Here is a 19,033-nt window from a genome sequence, read left to right on the forward strand (position 1 = left end):
CAGGCAGTGCCAAAGCGCTTACACAGGCCAGTGTGTTCTCACGGCCAGAGCCTCAAGTTCTCATGCACCCGGCCCCGATAGCATCAAAACCTTCATGCTTCGAGTTGCATCTTCATCATGAGAGACGCAATGTCTGATGGAGCGGCATCGTCGGGTGAGCCTGGCCGTTTCAGGGCCAGTGAGTCGCATCACCATAAGCGACGCATGAGCCTTGTGGCCAAGGGAAAATCACACTTTGGCCCTCCTCTCACGGTACTTGAAGCTGCTCCCCCCCCTGTCTCCGTGGGATGAACGAGAGCGCTGAGTTCTGCAGACCTTGTACCTGGGTATGTCCGTCTCGCTGACAGATGACGGCGACACGGCGAACCTGTCCATAGCCGCACACGACGCGACATACCTCCTGGACTCCTCCGAGGGATGCGTCCGTCTGCGCTCGCACGATCAGAGTGACCCGATCACGTCCAAGGACCCCATCGCTGAGCACGTCATCCCCGCTCTGGAGAAATATGAGAAGGACAACTTCTTCAAATTCATCGGCGCCGGTATACCGATTGCGCTGCACGAGCTGAGTCCCACGTTGTGCTCGAAATTATGGCTGGAGCTGGACATTGTGCCCATCGTCATGGAACCCGAGGGCGCGTCTCGACACAGCGGATTGTGGAATGTCAAGAGTCTCGACGAGCAGGCCGATTCCATGGGTCGCAAATGCATCATGTGAAGTCAAGCCCTCTCTCCCGTGCATCGGACACGCTGACAATAGTCCTCAGGCACTTTGGCCCATCACTAGCTCCCCTATTGCATGTAGGCTTCAAGGGCCGCGTCCAGACAGATGCTGCATTCCGGGCTTGTCTGACAACCCTGGAAAACCACAGAGATACGTGTGGCCCAAGGACCTGGGACAGCATGCTGCACTTTGCTCGCCAGCTCAACGACGGCAACACGCGGATCGCCTTCTTCAGCAGCACGCCCCAAGGTGGTGGCGTGGCTTTGATGCGCCATGCGCTGGTCCGCCTCTCGCAGCTTACGGGCGTTAATCTGCGCTGGTACGGTGAGTTGTCTCGAGTTTGCTGTCCCCAGCACGCGGCGGCTCTGACGGGGAACAGTGCCCAAACCGCGAGCAGGCGTCTTCCGCATCACCAAGAACATTCACAACATCCTCCAGGGCGTAAGCGAGCCTGGAGTGCATATTACAGACCAAGAGAAACAACTCATCGTAGATTGGATCGTCGACAATGCCAATCGATACTGGCTCTGTCCAGGAGGTCCTCTCCGACCACCAGAAGAAGGCGGTGCACATGTCATAGTCGTGAGTGCTCTCATCTTACTTTTTAGCTTTTTCTGAGTCTTCGGTGTTTAGGTCGATGATCCTCAGATGCCGGGACTGATCCCCGTCATCAAGAAGTTGACGCCTGAGCGCCCTGTGTTGTATCGCTCTCACATCCAGATCCGCTCCGATCTCGTGGCCAAGACCGGCTCGCCCCAAGAAGACGTATGGTCGTATCTTTGGGAGAACATTCGCCACGCAGACATGTTTATTTCGCATCCAATACCCGGTTTTGTCCCCAAACACGTGCCAAGGGAGAAAGTGGCATACCTGCCTGCGACGACCGACTGGCTGGATGGCTTGAACAAGCCATTGAACCGGTTTGACACAGGATACTACGGACATCTATACGATATGCAATGCCATGAACATAGAACGTATGTACCAGTTGCCTGGTTCTTTTCGCGGGAGATTGGTTAGGCGCTAACAACGTATCCCAGGGCTGAACTTGCGTGGCCAGCTCGTATGTATCGTTCCCTAGAGGGACATGGAATGAAGTACTGACAACTGTAGGAAAGTACATTGTACAGATCGCGCGCTTCGATCCATCGAAAGGCCTGCCTGATGTCATTGCCTCTTATGGAGAGTTCCGCCGTCTCTGCAAGCAGGACGGTGTCATCGACCCTCCCCAACTTTGCATGTGAGCACCACTTCGAACCGCCAGGCATAATGGATGAATCCGTGGTAACCAGATGAACTTAGCTGTGGTAATGGATCAATCGATGATCCCGACGCATCCACCGTCTACGACCAGACGATGACGCAGCTCGAGACTGACTACCCAGATCTAGTCCCGGACTGCTCCATCATGCGACTCGAACCCAATGACCAGCTTCTGAACACCTTGGTCGCCAATGCCCACGTGGTCCTGCAGCTATCGACGCGTGAAGGTTTCGAGGTCAAGGTATCCGAGGCGCTTCACGCAGGACGGCCTGTCATCGCCACCAAGGCGGGTGGTATCCCATTGCAGGTCAAGGACCGGGTGAATGGCTTTCTGGTAGATGTTGGCGATCACAGAAGCGTAGCACAGCACCTGCTCGAACTGTTCCGCGACGACGAGCTGCACAGGAGAATGAGCCTGGAAGCCAAACGAGGTGTCAGCGACGAGGTCGGCACGGTTGGCAATGCTCTTGCATGGTATTATCTCGGCGCCAAGTGGAGGGAGGTTGGCGCTCGCGGGCTCAAGGCCCATGGGCGGTGGGTGAATGACATGGCCAGGGAAGAAGCTGGGCAGCCATACCAAACGGGTGAAAACAGGCTGCCCCGAAAATTCACCGATCAAGCAAGCAAGTAATTTCGCTGCAGGTACGACAGGATAGAATTTTCTTGAATCAGTAAGGTATTGAAAACTAGGCTGTAGCTGGCAAATGGTACAAGTGCTATTCACATGGTAGACAGCTGGACGCTTCACTTCTCAAAGCGCTTGGCCACGTTGCCCCAGTTGATGACCTCCCAAATGGCGCCAAAGTACTCGGCCTTGCGGTTCTGGTACTGCAGGTAGTAGGCGTGCTCCCAGGCATCAATGCCCATCAGGGGCTCCAGGTTGCCCGACACGGGGTCCTGTCCCATCCTGGTGACCAGGCCGAGGGTGCCGCTCGTCTTGTCCTTGACGAGCCATGCCCATCCAGAGCCCTGAATACCGGCCAGCGCGGTGTTGGCCTGCTTCTTGAGGTTGTCAAACGAGCCAAAGTCCTCGTTGATGGCGGTCAGGAGCTTGCCGGTGGGCTCACCACCGCCGCCCTTGCCGTTGGGGGCCAGGTTCTCCCAGAAAAGGGAGTGGTTGATGTGGCCTCCGCCGTGGAAGTTGAGGAGGGGAGCCTGGGTTGCAGCGGCAGCGGCGTCGCCCTTGGCCTGGGCGTCGCCAATGGCCTCGATGGCCGCGTTGACGCCGTTCACGTAGGTCTGGTGGTGCTTGGCGTGGTGGAGCTCCATGATCTGGCCGGAGATGTGCGGCTCGAGGGCGCCGTAGTCGTCTAGTCTGGTCAGTACAGTAAACAGTCCGGTGGTGAGTAGATCTACGTACAAGGCAGGTCGGGGAGGGTAGCCTTGCCGCGGACGAACGAAGTCGAGGCCATGCCGGCCATGGGCTTCGCGGCGCTAGCGCGGATGCCAGCGCGGAGGGCAGAGGTGCGCAGAAGAGTAGCAGACATGATTGCTGTTCGTGTCAGTCAATTCGATTGTCGCAAAGAGTCAATTGGTGTGTCGAAAGGAAAGATATCAGTGGGGAGTGTGCGTACCAATGGTCTATGTAGCCGTAGTGCGTGGTGGAGGTGGAAGACCTCGGATGATGTCAACAAAACGACATTTGAGAGCTCGGGTTGCCGAGAGCTAAATTACGTCGGAAGATCCACTATTCCAGGTTGAGCTAGTCCGGGAACTCGGAGTCCGAGTCAGCCAACTCAGGCACCGATTAGCACATTTTGCTTAACCTGAAGTAAAGCATCGCATACCGTCCTCTGGCCGTTGGTGTCCGCGCGAGGAACATAGCATTCGGAAAGTCTATTGACGGTTTCTGGCAAAACCAATTCAGAACAAACGAGCAGAAATAACTTTAGGAGCATTTAATTTACGCCTACTTTAGCCCCTATGGTTCATGGGGCGAGCCACCTGAATGCTGTTCCATGTTCGCGAGCCTAACGGTTTGCACAAACACCTTGAAGAGCAGCAAAGTCATGTTGACATTTAGATTGTTTCTCTTATTAGAAGCTCTAAATTCTCTCGGATATCTCAGCAATTATGGCAGCGCGACTGCATCGTGAAGTAGATGGTGGTGACCGGTAGCTCTACTGTTAATGAGGGCGCCTGACGCTGCGCACATTGTGCGTCTCAACCCCACGACGCGTCTCTCGGTTCCCCTCCACGAGCAGCACCGTGTCACAATGTCCTACTACGATGTCGACGCCATCTTGACAGACGGGGAGGTACAAGCCCTTCTAAACGCCTACAACTCCAAGAATCATGTACTGACCCTTTGGCAGAAAGTGCCCTGCACATTCGAGCTCGAAGTGCCCTACCTGGGCCACCTCAACAACGCGCCCTCGCAAGTCCTCAAACCCGGCACCCCGTTGACCCTGCCTCTCTGGCTCGCCGAACTTCTCGCGCTCGCGTCGTCAGGCGACTCCTCACCCCCGCTCACCCTCAACATCCCCCCGTGCCTGGGAACGGCTGTACTGTCCGCGCTCAAGGCCGATCCGCGGGCGGTCCCGCTACGAGACCAGTCTGTGCACCTGTACGGTGTCGGCGTGCGCATGCTAGATTTGTTTGACGAGAAAGAATTGAGCGAGGTGCTGCGGCGGACGTGGACCGTCCGAGCAGGCGACGTCGGTCTGCACGCACGGAAAGCGGACGAGGGCGGTCTGGGTGGACAGCAGGAGGAGTTCCTCCGAGGTCTGGAGGAATGGGAAAGGAAGCTGTTCAGAAGAGCTCATGAAGGCATCAAAGGAGCAAAGGAGTGGACTGAGAGGGTGAAGAAATAACGATAATGAATAATGACTACTACGCTTCCCTCAGTCGCTGCCACTTTTGCTCTGCCATGCGCACCGACACAAGCAAGCTGGCTACAAGGCAGTATCCCAAGGTAACAAAGACATCGCTCATCTCCAGCCAGAGAAAGTACTTGTTGGAGAAACGCACGAGGTGCACCGTCACGCCCACGACGACTGCCCATCCGCTCGCGAGGAGCCAGCGCCCTCGGATCAAGGGTAGGACTGAACGAAGCAGCCATTCCAGCACAAGACAGAGTTGCGCCATGATTCGCCACTTTTTCTCGTGAAGCAGAGCGATGACAAAGTGTCGCTCTACTTCCCCGGCACCGAGGAGGGAGGCGTAGGCCCAAAGCTGCGCACAAGACCACGAAGCCCGGACAAAGGCGCTTTCCATGCTCAGGATGCATGTGAAAAGCCACAGCGTATACCACGGGTCTGCGACACGTCCACCGCACAAGTCCAAGAGCCGCCCCCGGCGGTTTTTTCTAGACCGTTCAGAAAGGATCACGGCAACCAGAGACCAGGTCACCAACCAGGACCAACTATAGTCGGTCGCCGAGTCAAGGAAATAATGAGGCGACGATTTGGCGGTCTTCATGTCCGTCAAAGCGTGAGGCCAAATAAAGATGAGGTCTGGCAGTACGATGCGTCGAAGATGAGAAAAGTAAATCGCTGCAAGCAAGCAGAGCGAAAGGCGTGGAGTAGACAGGGCTGCTGTGGCGGACGCAAAAAAGATGGACAGAATCGCATCGGCGAAAGTACCTCGACCGTGGGACTGAACGATATGGCGACGTGGTTCAGGCCTCTTCTGCCCTGGAGCCATCGTGGGCACTGTTGGGGCTGCCTCTCGCTGCTCCTCGAATTTGGTCAGAAGTTGTGAAATGTCGCAGGAGGGCGTCTGGTTCTGATTGACGATGGCCTCCAAAGGACGCAGCTTACCGATAGTAGTGGAGTCTCACCACACCACATACTAGTAATCAACAACTTCAATCAATTGACTCAAAAAGCAGACAGAGCTCTGGAACTCGCGTGCACATTCTTCCCTGCGCCATCGACAGAAATGTCCCGAATCCTGGTACCTAACATTGACACCTGGCATCTCGCCGTGATAATCCCACAGAAGTCCTAGCCAAACCCATGGCAGCCATACCGAAATGCTCATGTCGAGCCCGAAAGCGAGCCCCAAAACTCCAGCGCATGTCCAAAATATCCCAATACAGGCCCATATCAATATGCTGTTCGACCATCCGAGAATAGTAATCAAAACGCCCAATCGAAGCGATTGCTGCTTCATCCCATCCCAAAACACCGTCATCAGTCGTGTCGCTAGTCTCTATATACACGTCGCCGGAAGAAAAGAAGAAGGAGAAAAGGCTCCCGACCTTCCACCGAATATTATGATGCAGCAGCCATATGTGCCAGCACCAAGCCGTGGTGTGCCGCGATCCACGCGGCAGTGGTGGCAGATGTAGATGTGCCCATGACAGCCATGCGGTCTGGGACTTTGAACGTATCCCCGTCTCTCCTCTCGTGTCATCGTGATCAGTACAGTGGGCTGGCGGACCAAAAGAGAAGCGAAGAAAATCAGTGCGCCAGCCCGAAAAGAAATTATGAGCAAGAAAGAAAGAAAGAATGGAGCCAAGGGGCTCCGCTTGCCGGCGCCAAGCAGAGCAGGCATGCAAATGTTTTTGGGAAGGTTGTGGAAGACCTAGTATGGGTTTGAGAAAAGTAAAACGTGCGAGGATCATGGCGCGAACCCGTAGAGAGATGTACGGGAGCAGCACTCAGTTCGAAGGAAACATCGAGTCGACCAATTCAAAAGATGATGATTGTGCGAAAGTGCAGAGATCATGATCGATCCATGGAGCTGGCTCGAAGCTTGCGGGCGAGTATCCCATGGCGTCCATGGCCGGCATTGTCGATCCGTAGCTAAAGTCCATGCAAGCACCCGCGACAGTGTAGGCGCTCTGATCCGGTGTCCCGGTTCCAGAGCTGGTCTCGGACAAGCTGAAAGATGCATGGCCTGATTCCTGACAATCAACCTCCGCGTCATCTGAGCTGATCGTCTCGTCGTCGGCATCGGAAGGTTCCAAAGGACTCGAGGTGGCCGAGGAGGAGCCCTTCTTGGCATCCTCCTGAGAAACGCTCACCTTGACCATCCATAGTTTCAACTCGTCCATGGGAGGCCAGTGTCCGCCCGCGCTGCCGCCACGCTTCTCTTGTTTCGAGTTGCGGCGGTTGCTGCGGGCCTCGCGCGGCGAAAAGTGCGCGCGGCGAAGGTGTGCTGCGGCGTTGTAGTATTGGCCGTAGAACTTGCCGGCGTCACAGCTCTTGCAACCGAGCAAGGGTACTTTGGGCCGGACCGCGCTGCTCATGCCCTGTGCGGCAGGGTCGCGACACTGGAAGACCGTGACGAATCGGTTGTGCTTCGCGTCCATGTGGCGTCGGAGTTCGTGGTCGCCTCGAAACTCGGTGTAGTCGGTGCATTCTGTGCAGCGAAGTTTCTTGGAAGATTGCGGCGCGGCATGCTGCGTGGATTTGGGCAGGGCCACTGGGTTTTTCTTGGCGTCGGCGTTGGTCTGAGGCGGTTGCGGCTTGGGCTCCAGCTTGGACTGCGCTTGGCCGTTGCGAAGGATTTGCTGTTGTCGCTCGCGGTATCGCCGCTGGGAGCTGGTGCTGGACGTGCTCATGTTTGACTCGGTCCTCTCCATCTCGGCAGACTGGGCCTGATTCGCGGTCGCAGCCTCCGTTTCATTCGACGTGTAGTCACCGTGGGGCTTGAAGCTGGCACCGCAACCGTCGAGCGAGTCGAAGGGGACAAGGGGGTCCTTGCTGCCATCGCCATATAGTGCGAACAGGTTCATGTCTGATCCGTATACCATGCTCTGCGCCGATCCCGATTGGACCATGGGTGTGCCCGTATGCAATGCGTTGGACATGGTGCTGTTCCCTCGGGTCATGGGCGTTGCCTCGGGCATTGTGGAACCTGAGATCATTGAAGGGCATCTCGACTGCGGGTCGGCGTAGTAAAAGTGGTCGAAGGGCATGTTGCCCCAGCCATCAAGGCGGGTAGACAGGAAGTCCGAGTCGTCGGGCTGGCCAGCAAGATAGTCGGCGGGACTCTTGCCAACACCCTGAAGGACGTCGTGCTCGTTGACGATGGGGAGCGGCTGGCCCGTGCTGCTTGGGTGTCCCATGTGACCACGCATGAGGTCTGGCTGCGCCGATTGAGAGCGATTCATGGGAACGGCGCTGATCCTGGCAATGTTGTTGCCCTGACTTGTGAATGGCACTGGAACCCTGTGGCCTTGATAGTGTTGTTGCGGGTGCTGGGTCAGAGCCTTCTGAAGCGGCTGGGACTGGATCGCCTGCATCAGCATAAGGTTAGTGGTCATTCTATAGAATAGGGAGCAGGCTGGGAGACTTGCACCAACAGGTTGACTGGAGTATCCGTCAGTCAAGACGTGAGACATGCTTCGCGCAAGCATGGCGGGATCCCATCCAGGATTCGACAGGCCAGGTTGGACCACAGTGTTGTGGCCGATGGCGAACAGCAGCCCTGGCGGTGTTGTTTTGCTGGAGCCACTTATATGGTCGTCGTCGACGGCTTGGGCGACGGGATTCGACTCGAAAATCATACTGTTTGATGGGTAGTGATGAGCAAGAAGATGGTGTGGTGTAGCTGGGGTATGTGTATCCGTAGTGGTGATGGATGAGGTCGGGTATCGCTAAGTCGAGGTTTACAGCACAGGACTGGAGTGAGTGAAGGGGTAAAGTTAGGTAAGGTAAGGTACCGTAGGGCTGGCTGGCTGGCTGGAGAATTGGAAGAATAATTTGACAGGGACGGGTCAATACTGGATGGGAGCGAAAGATGGGTTCGACAGGATAGATTCAAGGGATCGAATAGGGAGAACAGAACGAAAGTCTTCGGTTCAGGTGTTTGTGAGGGATGAAGGGGCTTAAAGATGCAGTTAGGAATGAGAAGGGCGAGCAGCCAACGATTGCAGCAAGGCGAGTGACAGCGCTCCCCACCATACCAGAAGGGGATCCTGGGCGCCCTCATGCATGGTTGTCAGTGGGTGGTGGCCCTGGTGGGTGTAGTGTTGGTCCAAGGCCCACGGGTGGACTCGCGGTCGCTGTGAAGCACTGAAGTTGGGCTCTGGCACTCTGGCAGCGCAAGCAGACAGGCATACGGCGGCGGACCAGACCACGAGGCCGTCGTGGTGCGCCCGGGGCGGCCAGACCCATCGTTAGTGCGTCGGCAATAAGCGTGCTCGCGGCGCTAACAGCTCTCGCATCCTCCTTCTCCAGCGCACAGCACATCGACACCATTCGAAACGGGCCAGGTGATTGGTATATCGCCCGCCAGAGGCACATAATTGGACAAAGTAGCGGACTGGAGCCCAACAGCTTCGTCCGCGTCCTGATGCGTTGTCACTACTTGGACTCGCAAACAGACCATCCCATGATTGAGACTGACGCCCGGCTGATTGTCTGTCCTGCGATTCCGTCAACACCGAGACAACATCGAGCCTGTCGTCCCGCACTTGCCTCGTGCCGTCCCATTGAAGTATGTTACGTAGGACTACGTACTCCAGCCGTGACGCCCACGACGCTAGCTGCGCCTCTCTAGCGGTCAGTCAGTGTGAAAACGACAAGACACAACAGCGCATGCATGCATGCACACGATATGGCTGTCACAGAGCTTGGAGAAAGTTGTCCGAGTCCATGGACTGGGCCCCGTTAATATCTCGGTCAATTCAGTAAGGTAAGCTATGAATCAGAACTTGCGACCTGATCGTGAGATTAATACAATGCACATCATGCACGATCTCGGCTCAGCAGAACTTGAAAACAGAACTGTCTGGTCCTGCTATTTATCAACTCGCGCATATCCGAATCTTATTATATAGCTCTGGGTGCAATTGCGGCGGCGATCAGATCTGCGCATCCTGTGCACTCCAGGTCCAGGGACCAGCAGCGTTGCAAAAGCTAACTAAAGCTAAATGTCACAATAACGATGCCATGGAAAAAGCAACAAGCTGCCCGATCGTCAGTACAGAGTACATCATCCCTTCTGCGCGATCAGCAAGCAGCCCAGGCTGAGTCGCTGCTAATTAACCACCTAATGACGCGTGGGCCCTTTCTCATGCTGCAATTGCAAAGCGATCAAGTGGTGCTTCTTTTTGTTTCGAAACGTCACGTCCATCCATCTTCAACAGTCCACTCAAAGACGCAGCGTTAGGCAAGACCTGATAGATTCAATTATAATAAATAATTACAGCGCCGTATCCGTAGAGGCCAGTGCATTACGTGGTGCCTCTTCTTTCCGCCCCTCGGATATAAGCTACTATGTCATTTTGACGTTGGGCATTCATTGCACGGCACGCGATGACCATCATTCGAGCATAACGGTCGTGATGTCGACGCTAGCACTCCAGGCACACCATCAGCCTGCGCACTCATCTGGCTCAGTGGCTCATCTCACTTCACCCCACGCAGCCAAGGTGCAACCCTGGAGGTGATCACCGTCGATTGGCTCTGGACGTCAGGTGGAAAGTGAGGCGAGGCCGCGAGGATCCACCGACACGCATCCTCCTCTTTTGGCATGTTGGTGGGGTTGGCTGTCACCACGGTCGAGTATCCGGCCTACGCATGTATATCACAGCGACGTTAATGCTCGCAAACGATGGGAATAGTTGTTGTCGTGTCTGGCTAATGCTATTTGCGGCTGACTCGACCGTGCATCGACCCGCTGCTCTTCCGCGTTACTCAGCATCATGGTGGCTCCTCACCTGAGCATTGCTTGCGAGGTTGATTGGCGCCCAACATCAACTCTGTCCGTGAAGGCCTTGCGGCTCGCCTGGCTTCGCCACGAGCTCCATGTCGTTTGGCTGCGAGCAGTAGGACTTGAAGGTAGCGTTAGAAAACTTCCGGTAATCTGATGGTCGGTGCGTCTCGGTGAGTGCTCCTATCTTGAATGGCAATTGATGCAACGGCCTCTGCTGTATTCTTGATGAATACATGTTGACAAGAAGAGGCAGTGCGGCAGTGTTGATAGCTTATGTTGCATCTTGGGTCTCGTAGTGTATTCGAGCCCTTTGGATACCAATGTACAGTGTGCCCAAATCACCCTGGAGACAAAACTTGTCTGTCTTCCAGGGTGCTCTTCTACGAGAACTGAGCCAGCGTCCGGTGCGATTAGGTCCGTGGCGGCTGTATCAAAGGTGCTGCCAATGTCCTCTGAGCGACAGCCTATCAAAGGTCGCACGTCGCGACTTGTCGTCCGGGAATCTCAACTGGTGTGCAGCAGTGAAGGCCTTGAACGCACCACGTGACACTGCTCCGATCGGGGACCGGGGGTCATCGACCCCGACGTTAATGGATGACAGATTGACCTTACCGGTTGGAAGCCATCTGCACAATGGGGTCTACTTGATGATCACTTATTGTCGCCTCTCCAGCTACACTTACACGACACAGGCAAACCTTTGCTTCTCTCCTCTGGCTCAGGGTCTTGAACACCATGCGCCGCCGCAACGCTGCGCTACTTGTCGCGTCCCTCAGGCTCGGCGGAGCTCAGGCGCGAAGCTTCAGCGTCCACGAGGATCTCCTAGCGTTTCCCCAGGTACGACACTCGCTACTCGATTTCTTCACTTGACTAATTAATTAAGTTTGATGTCGTTTTCGATGATCAATGGATATCAAAAGACGATGCGCAGTCATTACTAGCTGGCGACGCTCCCCACGCGACACAGTCGACCGATCTTTCCCATGCGACAACCGAAGGCAACTCCGGCTTGCCTGAATATGACGGTGCAGGCAAGGAGTTCAAAATCATGAAGCTCTCCTCGCAGGAGTACCTCTGCTCGATCCCCATGCTTCAACCCGATGCGCCCGAGAACCAAACAGCCAACGAGCTCGCAAAGGCGGAGGAGGCGCGGGAGCTCAGTCGTGCCACGCTCAGTGGCTGGGAATTGCTAGGGGACCTGGCACAGAATTGTCTCTACTTTGGTTCCGGGTGGTGGACATATCGCTTCTGCAACAATGTCGAGATTGTGCAGTTCCATGCTGCTGCGACGCCACCTTTGGGGAGGGCACCGATCCGTGACAAGTCGACTGCCGAGTATGTCCTTGGCGCGGTGCCGTCGCTGCCACGTTCTACATCATCACAGGAGCAACTGCTCGACGAGGACGATAAGCCGGTGCCAGCGGAAGTCCAGATAAAGGCGGACCAGAAGTATCTGGTGCAAAAGCTGGAGGGCGGTACGGTATGCGACCTGACCGGACGAGAGAGGACCATTGAGGTCCAGTACCATTGTGTTCCCGGACTGAGAGAGCCGCGCATCTCTTGGATCAAGGAGGTCACCATCTGTGCCTACCTCATGGTAGTGAACACTCCCCGCCTTTGCAACGACGTGGCTTTCCTGCCGCCCAAGGAGATCACGGCGAATCCTATCAGCTGTCAACTCATCGTCGAGAAAGGGTCGCCGCCTCCCTTGCTGGGCGAAGAGCAGACGGCAGACGTTGATGGTGCGGATGGATGGATGCCACAGAAAGAAGACCAGAATCCCCTCAAGGCGCCGGGGAAGAAGCAGCAGGTTGTCGGGGGTGTCGTTGTGGGTGCCCGCAACATCCTGTCGGGCGGCGACGAGCAGGGCAAGCCGCCAGTGCAACTGAACACACCCCGCAATCCCCTCGGGAACCCATTTCACGAGGAAGGCCTCATCGAACTCGTCGCCAAGCGCGCGAGCAAAGCTGACGGAGGCAAAGTTGAGGCTATGGACCTGGACGACATGGAAACATACGAGATTGACCCGCAGATGGTGGAAGAGATGCGTCAGGAAGTCGAGCGGTTGGCAGGGGACCTTGGCTGGCGGATAGAGATTGTGGAATTGCCCAATGAAGATAGAGAGCTCAGAGGCTACGTGGATGATGATCAGAGCGACGAGACTGGCTCGGAGGACGAGGCTGGCAAGACCACGGCAGACAAGGGCGATGAAGAGGGCAGCGAGGAGAAGATGAAGGACGAGCTGTAATTGGGAGACTCCTGGCTGGGGTCGAATGAGTTTTGTTATGCATCAGCGTTTGGAATTTGACATGATCACGATCAACCTCATTCACCTACCCTATCCGCTGTACTGCTGGGCTTTTGGACCACCCTTGCACCACGTGAAGGCGTGCATTTGGGTGATAATTGTATTAACTTTGTCTTGCTACTGCTGAGGTGGAGACTACATATGCTCCCAAGCAACGACTTGCCTCGATCTTGGGTTGGTGATGCTTGGAACGAGGTTTCTTGAACTGAAGTGTGAGAGGTAACGGGACAGGTAGTCGTTGAATGGCTATGCGTCAACGAAAAGGTAACAAGCGTTGTTCGATTGTTGTCTCGTACAAAGACACTACCGACTAGTGTGACCGCCAGTCACGTCACCCTTTCCGAGGTTTGTGTGTGGACTGCTCCATTTCCAGTCGGTGGCGCAAACAGACGGGATCTAGAGTCTGCCGAAGGTCGGCCATGGCGGGCAGGGTCGGGCCAGGACATGGTAAGTTAGTAACGCCAATGGATTTAGTGTGTGGTGAAACAACTTCATATCAATAAGTTACTTACATATAATGAGCTAGACTTTGTACTTCATCGTTTCACGGACTGACCGAGCTATCATGACCCACACCAGACCAGAGCAGAACAATTAATTGCCTTGCCCGAGATGCAACGGACGGACAGGCGGTCTGAATTGCAAACCCCGCGTTTCGTAAAGAGGGCCTTGTCTTACGGCTTTCATTGTGTGCTACAGAGGCCATTGTCGTGAATCCTCATGGAGGCAACGCGCGTTGACCGGGTGAAGCAAAGCTCTGGTTGGGTGAGGATGTGACGACATGAGAATGGTGCCAGGCTTGGGTGGACGGAAGTGCATCCGCGCCCCTGACGGCACTGCCGCCCACGGCACCGGAAAGCGGGCTGATTGGTGTGATGAGAGCTGGGAAGAATAAAGTGGTTTGCGCTAGGTCAGGGGACGAGCTCCATGTCAATTTGGTGGAGAGAGAAGATTGTCGTCTCTGCTAAGACTTGTGCTGGCTTGCTGCTTCATCCGCAGTGCAACTGCAAGCACACGAGCAAGGAGAAGGCAGCTCTCACGATAGACGGCGTCGGCCCTCTAACTTAGAGGCGTATCAGGTGAGGCAGAGCGAGAAGCGCACGTTGAGTTGACTTGCATTGCTCGCAATCTCCAGTCCAGTCCAGTCCGGGCAGCGCAGTCGTGCGTCTTGTGCGCCGACCTGACTTGTGCTCCATGTCATCAATGCCCACCGCGTCATTGGGCTCTGGGCTCTGGTAATCCTCTGCCTGCCTGCCTGCCTACCTATCGACGGCCTAACATTGCACCTCCCATCCCATATGGACCATTCATTATCGCCTTATGCACACCGGCTGCAGCGCTACTGCACCTGCTGGAACCCCCTGCAGGGCCTGGGGCCTGCCATCCAGTCTCCAGTCCAGTCCTCCAGCAATTTGACGATCGTCCGCCAAACCATGGACCAACAATCTCTCACCACTCGCTTCCATCCCTACTTTGTTCACTTCTTCTTTGCCTGCAAGGCCTACACATTTCAACAATCCTGTTGTCACGGCTAAGCCAACCGTTCATGAACCGTTTCTGCCGACGTAGATAGTGAGTGGCCCTGGACTGTCAACCTAAAGCACCACCCTTCATACGCACGATTCGACAATCCGGACTGCACGACGCCTCGCAACGAATTGTGACTCTTCGAACACGTCATTAGATCGTATCCTCAAGACAAGGCCGTTATCTCGCCATCTCGCAGCCCGCAATTCCATTCGCCCACGCTCCCACTCTACGAGACACGTTCATTCCTCAAAGCATACGTGGGGAGCACAGCAGTTGGCCGATCAACCAGTGGCACGTCGTGTTGATCACGGTCGCTATGGTCCAGCATTCGAGTTCTTGCTCTATGCTTCTCTTCACCTGAGCTAGCACAACCAACACCAGCAGCTCTTCCGTCACCATGGAGTGTCAGCCGATAATCCGAGAAAGACCTGGCCAAGCAGCTTTAGATCGAGCCTCGCGCTCATCCGTCAACGGCAGGATGCCAACCGACAGTGCCGCTTCCTTGTCATCGTCAAACCGGAGTTCATCGCCGTTCAGCCATGCGCACCGGGCTCACCTTGCCAATAGCGCGAAGCCCGGCTCTCCACGTCCCGCGCAGAGGCCGACGCGTCAATCGAATCGCGAGGACAGCACCGAATCAGCCAGAAGGACGCCTGTGTCGACTTTGCTGCAGGAGAAGCTACAGACTCAGCGTCAGGTCGAGGGCCACAGGACCTCAGCAGCAGCGTCGAATGCTTCGAAGTCCAGCAGCGACATGACAACCTCGATCGATGCTAGTAGCTTGCACCAGACATGCTCTAGTAAGTATGCGGGGTCCGATGCTGGACGTCAGCCATTGCGTACGGACGGCGAAACGGGGCAGGGCAAGGGTCTGGCGTTGAAGGAGATGGAGCACGTCGTCTCGGGGCTGCACAAGCAGAACTTTGACCTCAAGCTGGAGCTATACCATCGACGCGAAAGACAGACTGCCCTTGAAGAGCGAATGGAGGCCCTGCAGGTGGAGAAGTCCGAGGTCGAGGATATGAACGACAGGCTCATCTCAGAACTGGAGAAGAGAGACAAGGCTGTGGAAGAAGCCGTGGCCATGATCATCATGCTGGAAGAAAAGGTCGATACTCTCACCAAGGAGCGGAACATGGTTCGCCACGTCGAAGCACAGAGCTTGTTCAACGCGGCCTACCGCCCGGTTCCCGAGGATCCCTCGTACAGAGCAGCGACACCCGAGCGACGCCCCGAGCCCGCAACGCTGCACAGAGTGCCGAGTTTCATGTCAGACCGCAGTGAGGCAACAGAGAATCTTCGCAATGTATACACTGGCGTGAGAGGCAGCGTCGTCAGCCTTGCTCGTGTCCCTGAGGGAACTTCTGAATTGGGCGATCCTGATCTGGACAGTCCTTCGCTGAGTGTTCTGAGCAAGAGTTCGTTCGTCAGCGTATACCCTTCGAACAAGAGGAATGGGAACGCAGCATATCTGGCTGATGGTTCGCCATCTATCAGAGGTGAGCGTACCTCTTCGCCATCTCAGCGGTCAGTCGCAGCCAGCCCCAGCCGTCGAGGTGCAAGTAGCGTACCTCCCCGATTTCGTACGCCAGGCCGGCTCGGCAGTGCTGGTCAGATCCAACCTATCACAAGTGTCATCGAAGACAGTCCGTTGCAGCGCATCGAGCGCATGGATCCTTCGTACTCGCCGCGGCGGGACTTGTCACGACAATCGAGCTCTTCAAGACCAGCGACCGCCATCGAACAACCTAAACTTCAGCGTATGGCCAGTCGTCGGGTTCTCCGCGCCGAGAAGCGAGACAATTTGGCTAAAGTCAATACGGACGCACCAGGTGGCGTGAGTCTTTATGAGCAAACTCTTCCACCTACGCCTGACACGGTCGCTTCATCCACTCTGCAGCGATTTAAAAAGTCGACTGATACACTTGAGAGGAGACAGAACGGACTGAACGACCGTTCTAATGATCATGTGAACGTTCCCAGCCGCAATGAAGGGGTGTCCTTGAAGACTCAAGTTGGCAGCACACCTATGCCAGCAGACGCCCCGACCATAAGGAGGACCGAAACTCTGGGCAACAGCCTGAACCAGATACCAAGGTCGATCCCGCAAAGGCCTCGGTCAGCTGATGAGTCCACAATCTCTTATCGAAGAGACAGGGATTACGGGTTCGACACTGAAGACTCGGAGATTGATTCCTTCGCATCGAAGCAGGAGATGTGGGAGCGAGCGGGACATGACAAGAGAGAGGAGCCAGACCTGTTTGGCTTTGCCTCAAACGGGACCGCATGGGACCACAACGCTGGCTTGACATATACGAGTAGCATCAGAGACCCGCTCTCCCTGAGCTTTGGCATGGAAGGAGCTGTTGTTGGTCCCACCAGCGATCAATTGTATGATGCTATCCCCGCAGAGGCCTTACCTGCGGCACAGCAGACGTCTCGAGCTGGGATGAAACCGGGACTGAAACACGCACCTCAGCAGAGGGTCGCGAAGAGACATGCTCAACGACAGCGACGCAACAGCGACAACGGGCAGAATCGAGACAATATGAAGACACCTGTACAGCAGAACTTCACGCAACAGGTACCCGATGCGGCGACGGGGCACAATAAACAGTATCCGCCGATTACGACTCAACGAACCCGGGATGCCGTGAAAGGCTTCTGGCGTCGGTCTTTTGGCGGAGGACCCCTTCCGCAGAACACTCCCTCAGCGTCAACGGCAACAGATAGCCAGGACCAAGGAACTGCACCACGACCGGCTGCTGGAAAAGCGCAACCAGAACAGAACATGGGTGACGACCCAATGAACGACGCTCTGTCACGAGCAACACCAGCGCCTATTGGCGACAAGCGTCCGAGTTGCAACAACGCCAACTACTTTACAAACATCGACAGACCCACAACAGCCATCACTGCCGTGTCAGCGCACACTGAAAAAGTGGTAGCGCAAGAGCCGGCAGCAGCAGGCGGTGGCAACGTGAGCAACGCGACTGGAACTCGGAGGAGCTGGGTAAAACAGCGCTTCAACCGACATCGTTCCAATAGTATGAAAAATGGCTAGGGACTATGTAATGATCGATCGAGTCAACACGACAGTCGGCTTTTGGGAGCGCGCACAGAGGAGGATCCATTGCCATTATGAGAGCGATCATTTTTCATTTTCTTAGGAGTTGGTGGTTCAATTGTTATTTGGAGTATTGCTTGCTTAGGACGGGCAAACCGGCGCCAGTATGGCTTGCATAGATGACCCGAACCACTTCAGGAAAGGTGAAGCGTTGTCAAATCTCAATAGCCGGGAAGGCAAAACATCATGAATCAGAACAACGGCATGGGGCAACTTTATTCCTGTGAGTAAACATCGACTATGTGCTGTGCAAGCGGAGCATGTCCGGAGACTGTGATTCAGCACTTTGATGTTATCAGATCCTAGTCTAGACCCATTCCCATTTAGCTTTGGTCCGGCCAACACCGAGACCACCAACGGCTTGCTCGAAAGCTGCAGGCGAAAGGTCAAGATCCCACTGGTCGCAACCAGCGCAGCGGTCGACGACCTCAACTACGACATCGCCCAGGGGGCCCTTGACGCGTATATGGTTGCCACAGTATTGAGGTCGGCCGCTGTCGAACAGAGGAGCCGATATGGCGGTTATGAGGGAGCCGTCTTGGTGGCTCTGGCCACAAGCTCCCAGCCCTGGATGGAAGAATGTGAGTTGCCCGGCGTTCATGTGCCCTCTGGGGATGGGGTTTGCCGCGGCCAGAGAGGCAAGAGCAAGCAGGATAGGAAATAGGCAAGACATCTTGTGAGATCTTGTGTGGTATGAGGTTGGGGTCCTCCGAGAAGAGTGTGGGGGAGCAGGTGATGGCGGGATGAAAGGAAATCGAATTGTGAGCTTCAAAGTTTACAATGAGAAAAGATGAGAATGGTGCAGTGTGCGGATGTGATATTTCTAACCGAGAAAGAGAGAGGGGGACAGGATGGTTTTATGGACATTCATGAAACCTAGTCCTAGACACGCATACTGTCATCTCAGATATTCCCACCAAAAGCGAGATCGCGAGACAGCTAGCAAGGTTACAATTTCACATGTCTCAATCAAGCTGTCTAATCACCTTGCCGCTCTTTGCGAAGATTATATTGCAGCATGTGCACGTAAATGCAGTGGCAGTATTACAGCTAGCATGTGATTTGCTTTCACTTCGCGTGCTTGCGTTGAAAATTCACCCGCTTGGACTATAGACACTCGGGTCATTACATGAGACTTTGTGCTCACATGACCGCGTGCGTACCCGGGTTCCGAAATCTGGGGAAATACAAGGTGGCTTGTTTCAAGTAGAAAGGGTGTCGGTTGCCAAGGTTGGCCTTGTACCACTTCTTCCCCTCAATAATCTGTCACCAACGGAGAACACTGAGTGTGTCCGGGCGACGTCCCTGAGTTCGGGTGGAAAGGGCGGATGCGAGTTTCCGGTCTTCAGGGGAGATGCCGCTTCCGGGCATACTTGGCTTGACCCGATGTTGTTCGCGCAAGCGTCAAGGACGTCGTGGCAGAGGGAAAGGTCGATGCACCTTGCCGCGAGACTTTGTTTCATGAACA

General features: G+C 55.4%; 6 protein-coding genes across 6 annotated transcripts; 4 read left to right on the plus strand and 2 right to left on the minus strand.

Annotated features, from left to right (window-relative positions):
• Positions 1–204: 204 nt before the first annotated feature.
• J7T54_001442 (Trehalose phosphorylase) lies at positions 205–2,618 on the plus strand (the record flags this gene model as incomplete). Its single annotated transcript, XM_051506321.1, has 8 exons — positions 205–252; positions 314–714; positions 768–1,048; positions 1,104–1,306; positions 1,358–1,644; positions 1,765–1,787; positions 1,838–1,964; positions 2,027–2,618. The coding sequence occupies 8 exons, from the start codon at positions 205–207 to the stop codon at positions 2,616–2,618; spliced, it is 1,962 nt and encodes a 653-aa protein (XP_051362336.1).
• A 113-nt stretch (positions 2,619–2,731) lies between these two features.
• J7T54_001443 (uncharacterized protein) lies at positions 2,732–3,474 on the minus strand (the record flags this gene model as incomplete). Its single annotated transcript, XM_051506322.1, has 2 exons — positions 2,732–3,297; positions 3,348–3,474. The coding sequence occupies 2 exons, from the start codon at positions 3,472–3,474 to the stop codon at positions 2,732–2,734; spliced, it is 693 nt and encodes a 230-aa protein (XP_051362337.1).
• Positions 3,475–4,116: 642 nt separating this feature from the next.
• On the plus strand, positions 4,117–4,800 carry J7T54_001444 (uncharacterized protein; the record flags this gene model as incomplete). The annotated part of the gene is made up of 2 exons (XM_051506323.1): positions 4,117–4,245; positions 4,303–4,800. The coding sequence occupies 2 exons, from the start codon at positions 4,117–4,119 to the stop codon at positions 4,798–4,800; spliced, it is 627 nt and encodes a 208-aa protein (XP_051362338.1).
• A 1,793-nt stretch (positions 4,801–6,593) lies between these two features.
• On the minus strand, positions 6,594–8,447 carry J7T54_001445 (uncharacterized protein; the record flags this gene model as incomplete). The annotated part of the gene is made up of 2 exons (XM_051506324.1): positions 6,594–8,177; positions 8,244–8,447. The coding sequence occupies 2 exons, from the start codon at positions 8,445–8,447 to the stop codon at positions 6,594–6,596; spliced, it is 1,788 nt and encodes a 595-aa protein (XP_051362339.1).
• Positions 8,448–11,335: 2,888 nt separating this feature from the next.
• J7T54_001446 (Protein OS-like protein) lies at positions 11,336–12,848 on the plus strand (the record flags this gene model as incomplete). Its single annotated transcript, XM_051506325.1, has 2 exons — positions 11,336–11,437; positions 11,568–12,848. 2 exons carry the CDS (start codon positions 11,336–11,338, stop codon positions 12,846–12,848), a joined length of 1,383 nt encoding a protein of 460 aa, XP_051362340.1.
• Positions 12,849–14,916: 2,068 nt separating this feature from the next.
• J7T54_001447 (uncharacterized protein) lies at positions 14,917–18,229 on the plus strand (the record flags this gene model as incomplete). Its single annotated transcript, XM_051506326.1, has 5 exons — positions 14,917–15,937; positions 16,031–16,275; positions 16,378–17,418; positions 17,734–17,788; positions 17,865–18,229. 5 exons carry the CDS (start codon positions 14,917–14,919, stop codon positions 18,227–18,229), a joined length of 2,727 nt encoding a protein of 908 aa, XP_051362341.1.
• Positions 18,230–19,033: the final 804 nt, after the last annotated feature.

Source organism: Emericellopsis cladophorae (genome assembly GCF_022114955.1).
Source record: "Emericellopsis cladophorae strain MUM 19.33 chromosome Unknown NODE_21_length_315015_cov_118_186755, whole genome shotgun sequence".
Classification (NCBI taxonomy): domain Eukaryota; kingdom Fungi; phylum Ascomycota; class Sordariomycetes; order Hypocreales; family Bionectriaceae; genus Emericellopsis; species Emericellopsis cladophorae.